The sequence below is a fragment of the Elaeis guineensis genome, chromosome 2 (genome assembly GCF_000442705.2).
Source record: "Elaeis guineensis isolate ETL-2024a chromosome 2, EG11, whole genome shotgun sequence".
In the NCBI taxonomy this organism is placed as follows: domain Eukaryota; kingdom Viridiplantae; phylum Streptophyta; class Magnoliopsida; order Arecales; family Arecaceae; genus Elaeis; species Elaeis guineensis.
The window spans coordinates 82,570,025-82,584,547 of record NC_025994.2 but is presented as its reverse complement, the minus strand read 5'-3'; the positions used below and the strand labels follow the sequence as shown (position 1 = coordinate 82,584,547).

General features: G+C 37.3%; 1 protein-coding gene across 2 annotated transcripts; it reads right to left on the bottom strand.

The window, feature by feature from the left end:
• Positions 1 to 2,774: 2,774 nt before the first annotated feature.
• Positions 2,775 to 13,781, bottom strand: LOC105057433 (uncharacterized). Of its 2 annotated transcripts, XM_010940042.4 has the most exons (8): positions 13,556 to 13,781; positions 9,936 to 10,029; positions 9,737 to 9,787; positions 9,034 to 9,207; positions 5,387 to 5,566; positions 4,989 to 5,108; positions 4,557 to 4,690; positions 2,777 to 3,224 (listed from the first exon to the last, which is right to left on the bottom strand). In XM_010940042.4, exons 1-8 carry the CDS (start codon positions 13,699 to 13,701, stop codon positions 3,146 to 3,148), a joined length of 978 nt encoding a protein of 325 aa, XP_010938344.1. In that variant the 5' UTR covers positions 13,702 to 13,781; the 3' UTR covers positions 2,777 to 3,145. The 2 variants fall into 2 exon arrangements, with proteins under 2 accessions (XP_073108062.1, XP_010938344.1); XM_073251961.1 differs by lacking the exon at positions 4,989 to 5,108 and having other exon boundaries at positions 2,775 to 3,224.
• Positions 13,782 to 14,523: the final 742 nt, after the last annotated feature.

Here is a 14,523-nt window from a genome sequence, read left to right as displayed (position 1 = left end):
TTTTATTGGCTGTTTTCACTTTTTGTCCGATTTGTATTCGAAAAACAGTAAGCAATGCCAAGAACAATTCAAATTACTTTTCAGCTTACTTCATCTTCTCTTAAAGAAAGCATTCAGCTTACTTCATCAAGTATAATTCTAAGCACTTCCGAATTCAATCATTTTCTTTGCCCCTTGTTTCGTCATCCTGCCATCCAAATCTGCTGCGACTTCATGTAACTACAGACCGATCAAATTATGCATGTCCTGAAAGTGCGACCGACAAAACTTTTTCAATAAATTTTCACTCCAACATTTGACCTTCAAACAAAATCATTATCTTGCAAGGAATTGTTGACTGCTGCCTGTAGTGGTGTCTGAAGTGGAGCCAGTGTGGCCAACAGTTGGCAGAAAACACCACTTCAGCCATGGCTAGCCACCCAACCACCACCACCACCAACAACAACAACAGAAGGAGAAAAGCGAAAGAACAGCCCAGGGGGTGATCACCTCATCTGTTGCTCATACAAATGGAGTCCTATCATTTTGACTTGTTGTAGCTAATCAAATATTTGGATCCAAGCTTGACCGTAATGATATGACTTACATAACAAATTACCTATGCCTTGTTTTCACAATTCACACAGCAGATGATCTATTTTCTTGTGTAAACAGTTTTTCTTGAATTCATGCACTATATGGCTTTTTTGATCCACTACTCCTTTTGGTAAAGAAGCAGTACCATCATGCCACTTTAGTTCATGTAATTAGTGCAATGAAAGCAAATCACTTGAACCAAAAACCATGATGTTCACAAGCTAAGAGATAGCAAATCTAGACCATGCGATCAATCGACCTGAGCTAACCACAAAAACCATACACCAATGTTGTCTAGGGAACCTAAGAAATTTTATGATCTTAGAGCACAGTGGGCAAAGACTGGCTTGGTTTAATTCCTGAAATAACACCAGCACTCTGGTGAGATTGTTGCCTCTCTCATGCAACGAAACCAAAGCAACTACACCAATTCATGCCCCTTGCTCGGCAAACCAACTCACAATTGTGGCCACGCCCACACAAGTCCTTCGTAAACATCATTCCTATTAAATCAGTATCTTATATGAACAAAATGCCAGCACTCATGTGATAAAACATGCAAGATAGGCATTAACAAGGGCCCGGCCCGAACTTTCTACAGTTGCATCTCATGTTATGTTCCAATATATTGTGGTGTCATAAAAAAAATACGTGGTAATCATCACTAATGTATTTACGATTTATCGGCATTAGATTGGGCAATTTTAAATTATGCATTAATATCTTGCACATTTTTGGAGAATCCATTATGGATCTCATGACAGCATGGTAGGAAGAGAGAAAGGTGTCCATGGCGGACTCGCTAACTTCCTCATTGTGATTATCTTGACGGTATATTGATATAGAAACCCATAGTATAAAATCCACAGTCAAAGAATACAAATGATGTAGATAAAAAATAAATATATAAATAAAAACTCAAACAATGGTTATAAAAGCCAAAACGCTACCATCCACAACATCTAAAATAAATAGATCCAATATAAACCAATACAAAATGGTGAGCACCAAGCATTGCAGTTTGGACTACCTGAGTAAAATACATGCACAAAAAAGAAGAGGGGGGCAGGGCGGGGGGCAAGAAATGATATATCTTGTAGGAGAGAAAAAAAAAAAAACATAAAAGAAGGGGGGGAAAACCTTTTATAGGATCAGCTACAAGTTTTTCTCTGGCTATTTTTTCTTTTTTTTTTTTTTTTTTTTTAAAAAAAAAGGAACTGAAGCACCTTGCATGGCGCTGAGAATTCTCGGTAGCAAAATACTCGAGGGATGATCAAGCTTGTAATACATAGGTTACAAGAAGAAACAATAATTGGCAGGAAGCAGCATGCTCAATGTTGTCTCAGGATTAGAAAAAGGTGAAATATTTTACATCTGAACTGGGCTCCTTAGAAGAAGGAAACACTTCATGGGCACTGATATCCAGAGACATAGGGGTTCCTTCAACAAGGTGAAAAAAAGATAGGAGACTATTGATACATGAAATGCATAAAGAGCTTTTAAAAAAAAAAAAATCTATGAACGATGTTCATCGAGAACTTACAGGTTCTCTCATCACACATGCACCTAAGCATCAGCATCAAGCATGACACAGACGCACTCACATGTTAAGCAATCATTCCATGATGTATTTCATCAAAGAAAAATACTTCTAAGTTAGAATCTAATTATCTTGTCCATTCATAGATTGAATGAGCAAATATTATTTTCTATAGAGCAGCACAATTAATAATCAGATTAACTGTAATCCTTAGGATGACGTATAGATGTACAAGTTGATTCAGATTTGGTTATTCTCGATGTTTGTTTCCTAATTTTGATTAGCTTGCCGATATATTGGGTCTTAGGGGACTTAAGTAGGTTCTGTTGTTAACATTTTCCTACTGCATCTTATGGCTGTTTTTAGAAAGATTTCTGAATTCTGTTTGCAAGAATGGCTTGTACAAGTCCTACTTCAGAGTTTAGGCATAGCTCGAATGAAATTAGAGCTGAGGTTTTCCGTAAGCTTTTTTATATATACATGGAATTTTCCTGTTTTCAGAACGTATTTGATTATACGTTGCTGGGAAAGGTTTAGAAGTGTCTCATTATGGATCTCATGACAGCATTGTAGGAAGAGATAAGCTTCCCATGGCTCACTTGCAAACTTTGGCATTGCAATTATCTTGACTGTATATTGATTCAGAAATGCATAGATGTTAATAAAACAAGTCGTGTTGTTTCATGCCCAAAAGTAACCATCCACTGGATCGAAAATATATAGATCCAAAATAAACCAATACAAAATGGTGATCATCAAGCATTACGGTTTGGACAAGCATTTGAGTAGTATACATGCATGAAAGGAGGAAAAGGATGAGGGTTGGTCATACATCATCGAGGAGAGAACTTTTGTAGCTTCAACTAACAAAACTGACACAGTACCGTTACAAAAACTGAAGCACCTTGCATGGCAATGAAAACTCTTGGTAGTGAAATAATCAGAGGGATGATGTGATCCACAGACCACACCAAGAAACAATAAATGGCAGGGAGCCAGCATGCTCGATGTTGTCTCTCAAGTAAAACTTTATCTGATGTCTGAACTTGGCTCCTTAAACAGACGAGGAAACACCTCATAGGCACTGATATCCAAAGCTTCAGGGTTCCTGAAAGGTGGAACAAAAAGAGGAGACTATTGACATGACCTCCATAAGATGCATATTTTTTATCAATACGAATGATGCTACATTGAAACCTCAAAGCTTCTCTCATGACAAATTGCCTAAGAATCAGCGTTGAGCATGAGATACATCAAGAAACATGTTTCACAAACAATAATCGCAATGATGAATTTAGCCAGTGTAAAGACTTATAAGGTATAATCTACAATCATCTTGTATGCACCTAGCTTGTGCTTCTAGGTGCAGGAAAAGGGATGTTATCTCTAGAGAATGCAAGCATCTATTTTTGTCAGTAGTACATGGAGATGATTTGCCATATGGCTTTTATCTTAGATCATTAGCAAAATTGGTTTTGCACCTACTACTGAGGTACCAATTTCATGGTGCATATTTTATTTTCTATAGAGCAGCCCAAGTTATGCTCAGACCCGCAATGTCCTTAGCAGTTGGAGGATGATATACACAGTTGTTCAATTTGGTTCAGCTTCAGCTACTCTTGACATTGGTTTCTATTTTTTTATAATTCACTATTTTATTGCCTTATAGCGTTCTTTAGCAGGTTATGTTCTATTATTTTCCTACCGCTTCTTCAAGCTGTTTCGTAGAAAAGCTTCTAAATTCTGCTTTAAGATGGTGTCTACAAGTCCTACTTCAGGTATAGCTTAAATGGAGTTAGAAAAGAGCTTTTCAGTAACTTCAACACTTTTCTGGATAGGGTTACATGGAATTTTCCATTTTCAAGAAAGTACTTGGTTATAAGTTGTTAGGAAAACATTTAAAAGTGTATTAGTATGGACTTCAGAACATTGTAGTTTAGTCTAATGATATAAAGGAGCAGAAAAGAGAGTGTAACAGATACGTTATAGCTTAGTCTCATGCTATAAAGGAGGAGAAAAAGAGAGTGTCATAGGGTTTTTCAATGAAAAGAGATGAAACTTGTAGTTGCAGTTCTTCCTCCTATGTAAATGTCTCGTTTTTTATATCTGAGCTTGTGGATCCACCATGGATAATATAAATTATTGCCAAAAGAATATAGCATTATTCTGTATGCAAATTTTCTGCACAGTAATTTTAAAATATCTTAGATTCCATATCAAATTTCAGATTTAAAATATTTTCAGATCAAACTAAGCTTCTTATAATGCTGAATCCTCAGATGGGGGCTAAACCAAAGGACAAGTGTGTCGTCACTCATGGTTGAAAATCACAGCCATTAGATCCATGAAGACCATCCACCTACCAGCCACTAATGGAAGAGTTGAAGAAAGATAATCAAAATGAATTTATCCACAGTTCTGACTTGGTGAGTTGAATTACCTGCACAAGTTCCTGCCCTTTTCGGTCGAACTAGAAACGAACCATACTTTGCGTAATACAGGGGACTCAAATTGCACAAAAAAGCCATCACTGTGCCCAAGCTTCCACTTTCTTGACCCCTGCCCTTTCCAAACCTACATATCATACTACTCTGCTCATTCTCACAGGTCCATCATTAAATCATTCAATCACTTGCAAAGTTTGCAGAAGAAACTTAAATTCCAAATTATAAGCATTGTGCAGAGTTCATACTTATTGACAAAATATTGCTCCTATATCAGGTGAAAAGTTGAGGTTATTTAACACACATTCAATTCTAAGAGAAACTCATTGGCATGAATGAGCTTAAAATATGAACAGCACACAATAATACATGCATCCAGTCAAATGCAAGCAGTGATTGAAGTTATTAAAGCATAAAAGTATACACACCTGTGGGTAGGATATAATGTTCTTGGGTGTTACCAAGCAAGCTGCCCTAGAAAAAGACTCTTCCGTGTACTGCCTTAAAAATGTAAAACAGCTGCTGTGCGTGTGAGGAGATTCAAATGCCTAGCAAAGCAATAGTGACAGAGAGATGGTAAGGATGAGATGTCTGTTGAGATAGCGGCTAGACATACCATAGAGGAAAGGTCAATTATGGATACAATTTAACAAACAAATGCACTTTAATTGGCATAAAGTGGAGCACAACTTGCAGAAGTTTAATAAGGAGATTAATTAGAATTATTGAGTTCATAAAATTAAAATGAATATCATAAGATATATATTTCTCACTTAAACAGATCATATAATGCATATGATGTATTCACTAGGATAACTTTCAATACCTTATCAATGTTGACCACTGGAGCATATTTATCAGTCCGAGTCTTCTGCTTGTCAAGAAGAAAATTCACCCTCGGATCTACTTTCCCAGTCTCATGCCAAGCTTTAATAGCTGACTCCATCACACCAACAAGAAAAGAGATGATATTTTGCCCCAGTTCTGCAGTCCCAAATTTCGCAGACTACATGCAACAGCATCAGGTTAGTTTTTGTTAGACAGAGCTGTTCTAATTTTTGCACTCCTAACTCATCAAGTCAACATAAACATATGAACATTTTTTTTTTTTCAAAAGTACTCTTCTGCAAGAACTTGTTCATAAAAAAAAACTATCAGAAAAATTACATCATCAAATTTTGAAGATTCATAAGGGCTTAAATTAATGCAGTCATAAAAATGAAACAAAGGAAGCAGTTACGAATCAGTTAGTGACATAACTCATAAAATATTCAAAAAGAAATGAAGAAAGTTTAAAGAAGAAATAAAAAAAACAAACAGATTGAGCTTGACTGAGCCCACAATGATTGATACACAGCACACAGAGTGAGGAACTTGATTTGTTTTCCTATAAACAGTTAAACTATGGCTGCAAGTCAGGCAGGTTGGATCAGGTGGAGGACAAACCCTAACCAAACACAACCTCTAAATCCCTCAACCTAACCCAACCTGGTCTTGGGTGAGGATTTCTCTAATCCAACCCCACCCAGTACAGCCATATCTTAAACTAGATTTGGATTGGCTGGGTTTAGTCAGGTTGGCTTGCACTGTGCCATGTTGATTAGGTTATCGGAAGGAAAAGGAATTTTAATATAGGAGAAAACTTTCGGATAATCTTATTGGATCAATGTTTGTTGAATTGCCTCAATCATTCATAAATTTCAATGGTGCGCTTATAAATAATATAACGAGAATAAAATTGTAGTTATATAAATATGCAAGTAATCCATAAGAAACATAAATATGAATTATTTATCTATTTATATATGGGTCGGGTTCTGCTATTTGAGCCCAAGCCCAACCCAAATTTATAAAATTTCAACCTAACCATACCTAATGAGAAGGTTGGGCAGGCAAGTTCGACTTGAGCCCAAACCAAGTTGCACTCCTAACTTAAACAGCACTAGACAGAATCATTTCATTAAAATAGGAGCTGCAGAACCATAATATTAGCCCATAGGTAGTGAGCTCCAATCAGCTGAGGTTTTCTTAAAGAAAGGAATACCTTGTGTTGGGTATACAATAACCCCAGCCGAAGTTCGTAAAGGGCCGACCCTTTCAGGGCTCTTCCGGCTTCCGACCTTGTGTGGCGTCTTTCCGAACTCCCCCGACCGTCCGAGCTTCCATAATACTATCCGGACTTCTCCAATCATGAGCTTCTCCATTCATCTACCGGACTGCTCCAAATGCTCTCTGAACTTCACTTTCAGCCGATTCTCTACAGTGGTCGACTATTCTCCGAATCTCTTCCAGACTTCTCCCAGCCACGATCGACTTTACTCCGAACTTTCTCCGGACTTCGTCAATGACCGAGCTTCTTCAGCAGTAAGACTTCTACAGTAACCAGACTCCATCCAAGTTTCTACGGTGGTCGACCGCCTTTCGAATTTCAGCCGAACTTCTACCGGAAGCAGTCTGCTCCGAACTTCTACTGCAAGTGGTCTACTCCGAATCTCTACTGTAAGCGAATTCCATCTGAGCTTCTACTGTAAACGAATTCCTTCCGAACTTCTATTACAGACGAACTTCAGCCGAGCTTCTTCAATAAGCGGTCCCCATCCGGACTTCTACAAGAACCGGACTCCGTCTGAACTTCCATAGTGGATGGATTCCGGATGAACTTCTACAACGGACGGACTTCAGCAGCTGGATTTCTACAACGGCCGACCGCCTCCAGTGTCTGCCGTACCTCTCCAGCTATCAACCTTCAATAGCGTCAGCCGGACTTCAACAACGCCAATCGGACTTCCACAGGATCCTCCAGACTCCTCCAACGGACGAACCTCCACAACGCCATCCGAAGTCCACTGTCGGTCGATCCTCTGCCGGATTCCTCATGAAATCGGACTTCCCCAACAGAAAGTCCCCGTTCGAGCTTCTACAGCAGATGACTTCCGTCTGCAGCATCAGCGCTCTAGGCACCCGACAACAGTGGACTCGTCAGCAATTTCGGAAACATCCGAGCCTCTTTTAGATTGCAGAGACAGAGAGCCATTCCGCTCCATCAGACGTCCCAGCCGAACTTCAGCCGTCAGGCTCGAACTCTCTGGCAAGTCACGACAATGGCCACTACCCCACTCCACTCTCTGTAACAAATTCCACGTGGCCCCACCACTCTCTGGCAAGTCGCAACAACGGACACCACTCCACTCTCCATAACAAACTCCACGTGGCTCTGAACGGCCCACTGACGCCACTACTCTCCACAACAAACTCCGCGTGGCTCCGAACGGACCACTATCAGGTGGTTGCAGACGTCGCTGTCGATCAGTTATGCTCTCCGTCTATATAAAGGATCACCCCAGATACGTTCTTCTCTAAACTCTAAACTCTATCTCGAAACTTTGCTAAAATCCCATTCGAGTGCTCCATTTCTGTTGAGGCAGAGTACTGACTTGAGCGTCGGAGGATCTTGCCGGAGCACCCCCAACTCCGGTTTAGACTTTTCTTGCAGGTCCCGACGGCGGACGCGATCCCCGCGACTCCAGCTTCTCCGGCATCGGCGGAATTCTGCACCAACACCTTGAAAAAATGTAACTACCATAATGCTAATTAAAACCAAAATATGGGTTAAAATTGTGTTGCACCAGAAAATGTCTTAACAGACCTGCTACGGCCAAATTGACTTCAGCTGATGATATGCTTCAGCTTCAGCCGGGCCTTTTCTCAAAGAAAATAACACATTGAAATAATTTAAGTACTATATGGTAGTGAAAACCAAATTCTAGTATTAGGGTTGTTTATGTACAGGAAGAAATAAGAGACAAACTCAACAATGTCAATTACCATTACAATCTCAACTTTGCATTTTCAAAAAAAAATCTAGCATATGCTATCCTCAGAGAGGTGACAAACATAGGAAATATCTGAACAGAATCCATTATCCCTGGGGATCTGCACTGAATCCTTTGTTCTATTGAAAACTAATCTCAATATGCATAAAGAAAATTTTAGTTAGAAGTTTCTAATATCGAGATGCTTACATGCAGCCTCTCATTTTGTGGTTTATACAAATTTCCTCTACTATAAGATACTCAGTATCATGAGTCCATTCCCAGTTGATTTGTGCACAAAAAAATGTTTGATCAGACCTGCTAATGCCCCATAACATGGAAAAAGAAATAAATAATTACTTAAGTAGGCAAATTTGAATCTAAGCTTCTTGTAGAAGCAGAGATGTAATTTACATTCTGCAGTTAATAAAAGGTCAAGTTTTCAATTCTTGCCATATATGAAGGCCAACAATCAGAAAGGTTGTTGGTAACCACAACAGCTATGCCCTATATCCCTTTGCAGAGGTCATCCAAGAAAGTAGGGGGGAAATGATAGAATTATGGAAAACAAAAATGAAATCTTCCAGAAATATCCTAGCATATGCACATAATGACAATCATCAACTAAACTAAAAGAAGCTTTTAGGTATAACAAACTCACAAATTCAAGTTTCAAGGGTTCCAAATATTTTCCCATGTCGACATTAGATCGGATATTTTCTACTTCTTCAGCCCTCTTCTTTTCTCTGGCTAATTGTGTGAGCCTCTTAATTTTTTTGGATATTTCTACACTCTGTGGATTGTACTGCAAGGCTACCTGGAGTGCAGCTACCGCCTGCATTTGAAGAATAACAGGATAAATTAACATAGAAGGCTAAGAGCTCAATGTACCAGCAAAACAAAACAAATAGAAATGACCTTTTTCTGTCACAAAATCAAAATTTCTAATCTCTCATCTAGTTGCTCAGCAAGACATTAACCTCATTGTCCGATTGATGGGCAATCTTGGCAGATGCAGTGCATGAAAGTACGCTACTTAAATATCCCAAGTTTAAGATATTTTTGGGTCTGTAGTCAATTGGTTTGACATCTTGCTACACCTAAGGTCATAAACAGGACCAGTTATCCAATCCAGGTAGTAATAACATATTGGAAATCTATAGGTCAGGCTAAGGTAGCAGAATTTCCAGACTACGTTAATTTATAAATACTCTTGCCTTCATTGGCCTCCCATTCCCACCCATCGCAGATACATACATACATACATACATATATAATACATACATACATACATACATATATATGTGTATGTATGTATGCATGCAAGCATAAAAACGAAAAGTACTAGAAATTTCTAGGCTTACATCATCATAGCGCTCCATTGCTTCCAAAACACATCCTCTCCTGAAATAACCCTGAAAGTGCATGAAACAAAAAATTGGTCAAGCTAAAAATTAGAAGAGAATAACGCACTGAGCATGAGTTCTAATTGAGGATTTTTTTTTTTTTACAAAAACAATTTGGAAGTAATCAAATTCTTAAAAAATGCATATGTTTATATACCTTCTCCCACTGGGGGTTTAGTGTGATTGTCATCTCAGCATCACAAAGTGCTTTATTGAGCTTGACCAAGTGCAGAAATGCTGCAGCACGATTGCTGTCAGACAATAAAAGAAGGCACCTTAAATTATCATGAGATTCCAGAAATGCAACTATCGAATCTCTTTAAACTAGTTGAAACAAATGGTAAATAGATGATCCTTAATGGTCAAATTCCACACTTGATGCACTAGAAGGATAATATGTAGATCCACATTCGAGTGGTATCAATAACTTTATATAGATTTATATAGACCACAGCTTTATGGAGGGTTGCAAATAACTCAATTATGTTGATGATTATTCATGTAGTTTGGTGAAATAAAATTGTCACTACAAGCAGCATTACCATCATAAAAGAAGTTCTATGGCATAAGATTTGGATCACTTTTGTTAGGAAATGGAAAGCGCTAACAGGCAGAAAGCTAGTAAATAAATCAAAATATAAAATGGAGAGACTAAGCCAAGATCTTCAACTGGGAGGAAGGACCCTTCAAATCTTTCTCATGTCTAGTAACGAAGGGTGATATTATCATTTTACACCACCATTTTGCCATTTTATAAGCCTCATCTAAGAAAATGTGCAACCTCTAAATCTGGCGGATTTTTTAGTAGCATGACAACCACATCCTAAACCATTTTTAATATGCCTATCAAAGATCTTAATTGGAGACTAAAAATATCAACTAATACCCCTCCATTAAGAGACTCAGCCTATCATCCGAACATTCACTTGATGATGAGCAACTTTATCATCACCATTACTTGCTGCCCTTTTCTTTCAATCCTGCCACACATCTTTGCTAGCTTATAACAATGCAGATCTCTATGAAAGTTGTTCCATTTCACTTGATGATTTGCAATAGAAACTAAATTTTTTTTGTCTGGATCATTGTATCATCAAGTTGAAACTTATGTGAAGGAAATTTAAAATCTTATGAATACACATCATTTAAAGAAAGCACAGCTTTGCCCTACCCATTTTTCACTGCTAATTAGCAGCAAATTTGCAGCAGATCTTCCGCAAAATACCCTCTAAGACCCTTTCTATATCCCTGGTAAAGCAGTAAAATAGCATCAGGAATCTAGTCATGGCATCTAATACAATTGCAAAACCCCTTACCAGACCGGAAACCAACAACCACTGTTAGCTAGCCAATTAATCCCAAAAGTTTAGGCTGATAGACAAAGGGTCAAAATTCAGTCTCCACAAATATGAGGTCCAGAAATTATATTGAAGTAGCTGTCATACAATTAAAAATATAATTTACTTTTTACAGTTAAAATCCAACTATGTTGGACAGAGACATTAACAATTAATAAATTACAATTACACAAACACAACAGTGTCACAAATCACATTGTTAAATTGCTATGCTCGACTCAAGTTTCATTGTAGTGACTTTTGATCCCTTAAAACAACACATGCTCTCCACTATCAAGACAACTTTGTCCCTCATTTTTTTCAATGTCCAGACATCTTAATCAATGCTTAAAAGCATGCTGATGTACTTCAGCATCTTTGGTCCAGCAACCAAGAGTGCCGGATGTGACCCAATCTTGAAGAAGATCCAGACGTTATTCAAAATTTGAAATGGTCAAAAGACTGAATAAATGCAAAAATAAGAAAGGGACAGGAAGAAAAGACAAATTTCAATCATAGACGTAAAATAATAGATACACATGCAAGAACAAGCGCCTTTTACATCCAATGCCATCAACATCTTTCCTCAGAAAACTATCTTATTCACCAGTCTGGTAACCCAATTGTAACCCGGGATTCTAGTGAGGAATCACAAATATCTGGTCTACGTTAGTTAAAGCCAGACAATTATATTGTAATCAACTTTCATCCATTTTTGAAGAACCATGTTAACCCTACGAACAAAAGGTATTATAAATAAAACTGCATCATTGGAAGACAGATTCGAGATAAGTACTCACAGCCTAAAATAGACACATGTAGTTCAAGTAGTTCAAGGCTTCAGGTAATGCCCCCGAAAAAAGGCCTCTAACTGAATAAAACTGAAAATTACAGTTGAGACATTATAAACTGTACTTGAAGTTTGTTGGTTGAGGTTAGTAAAGTAATCACAGCCCTTAGAAACTAAAATATTTAAACGAGCACCTATTTGAAAAAATAGGTATATTCATTTGTTTCAGTTAACAAAAATTTGTTTCATTTCTAAGCCAATGAACACCATTTTCTCATCTGATGTTTCATGACCATCATCCTTCTTTATGAAGGTCATTAGCTTGCCAATAGTTGAATCATATTGTCAAACGCCTTCGAGCCATAGCATATCTATAAACCACCAGGTGCATGTCTTTCAACATTATGAAGGGCACGCTAGTCACAGTTTTACGAATGGATCTTGTAGCTCTCATTTGTAGATTTTAAAATGGTGTAACATGGTCTTAGGTTTCGACATTTGGATTTTTGGATTATTTTTCTTTTGATCAGTCACCATCAACTTAAGATCCATTATAAAATTCAAGAGCTAAATATTGAGTTCAAAACTTTAATCTTCAACTATTACTGATGACATATCGCACACCCTCTATAGGAGATATGTAAGTAATCAATTTAATCATAAGCTAACTTCAAGCCCATCAACATTTAATCAGTAGGTTTTAGTTAATCTAGTTCATATTGTTCAAAGCCTGAGGGGTCTATTAGCATAAGAGTTCAAGCCATGCCAAACATCTTACTTGCACTATATTCCTTTTTGTGAAGGTAGCAATGATCATACGCTGGAAACAAATTGTCGTGCTAATTCCTCGTCCTTCTTTTCATCACCTCATGTAAAGACAAAAGAAGGTACAGGTACCTAATGGAAGCAAATATCAACCAACTCAACTATCAAACCAGTTCCCAACAGACAATTCACTTCTATTCGTGCCTCCACACACGAGCGCACACACACACACACACAAATAATAATAATAATAATAAAATTATACACACACGCACACACACATACATATATATACACATATACACATATATACACACATATACACATATACACATATACATATATACATATACACATATACGTATACGTACATATATACATATATACCTATACATATATATATATATACATATATACCTATACATATACATATATATATATATATATATATATATATATATATATATATATATATATATATATATATATATATATATATATATATATATATATATATATATATATATATATATAAAAGAAGACAACTACAACAGGCTTCTGCTTCTAGCCAGGAATGACTATTCAAAGAAGCTAAAAAACACCTTTCTTTAAAAGGATTCTTGCTTTCAAGTTTGCAACCACCTCTCTTTTCCCCCCAATATCGAAATTTTATTCTAAAATCAGACAAATGACGTCAAGATACTCGATTATCAAACCCGCCCCGCCACTTCTGCGACCATCCAATAAAGCAAATAATTCCCCCAGGAAATATAATCGAAAGGCTAATCCAGTGCCGCAATCAACAAAGGTAAGCGTATTTCCTACGAAGTATTGAACTAGAAACTGATACAGAAGAATGGATGGGGATTTGGGTGAGAGAAAAACCTATAGAGGGTGGGGTTGTTCGGTTCCAATTTGATGGCCTGCGTGTAGAGGGCGGCGGCCTTCAGATAGTTCCCGGCCTTGAAGAACTCGTTGCCATGGTCCTTCAGCGACGCTCCTCCGCCCGCCGGAGCACCTCCCTCGGCCATTGCTCTCCCTCTAAGGTTAGGGTTTGGATTTTTTTTTTCCCTCTTTTTTTTTTAAAAAAAAATCCCTGGGAACAGTAGCTGCCGATGCACATGGTGAAAAGAGTTGAGGTTTACCGAAAAAAAAAAAAAAGGAGTTGAGGAGATGGTCATATCACTGCACCTCGAAAAGGACCACTCCTGCTGACTCGCTGAAACTAGAGAGATTCTTTGTTGTGGGGCCCCTAGTCAGGAAGACGTGAGTCACGTTTGATGATCATTGAGTTCCGTATTAATGGACCACCAATAAAATGCTTCCGACTAAGATTTCTATTTTTTATTGTTTACGTTTACATAGGTTCTCAAGATCCCCAGATGTGACTTGGAAATTTCAATTTTTAGCTAAGATTTGATTTTGGTTTATAAGTTTAGTTGTGTCCTAGCAAACAACATGTGCTATGCGGTGGTGTTTAATTAAATAATAAAAATAATTAGCAAGAATATAGTGATATGCAAAAATGAGAGTTGTATCCAATGTTAGATGATGTGAAAAACTTTGATATATTTATTTCGAAGGATCGTTTCATAATAGAACTGCTATTATATTATGTACAGACGATACATAAATATAAAAGTTTAATTATAAAAATATCTTTGTTTGGAAATCTTTCGCGAGAAGAGTGTTGGGATTTTTATTTTTATTTTGCTTCCCATATCTTACCTTTGCTACAGATTAAAAAAAAAAAAAAAAAAAAAAGCATGAAGAAGATTATCAACATTAATCAAAAATAAATAAATTTGATACTAAAGATGAAATTAAATCAAATACGGATCAAATATCATTAT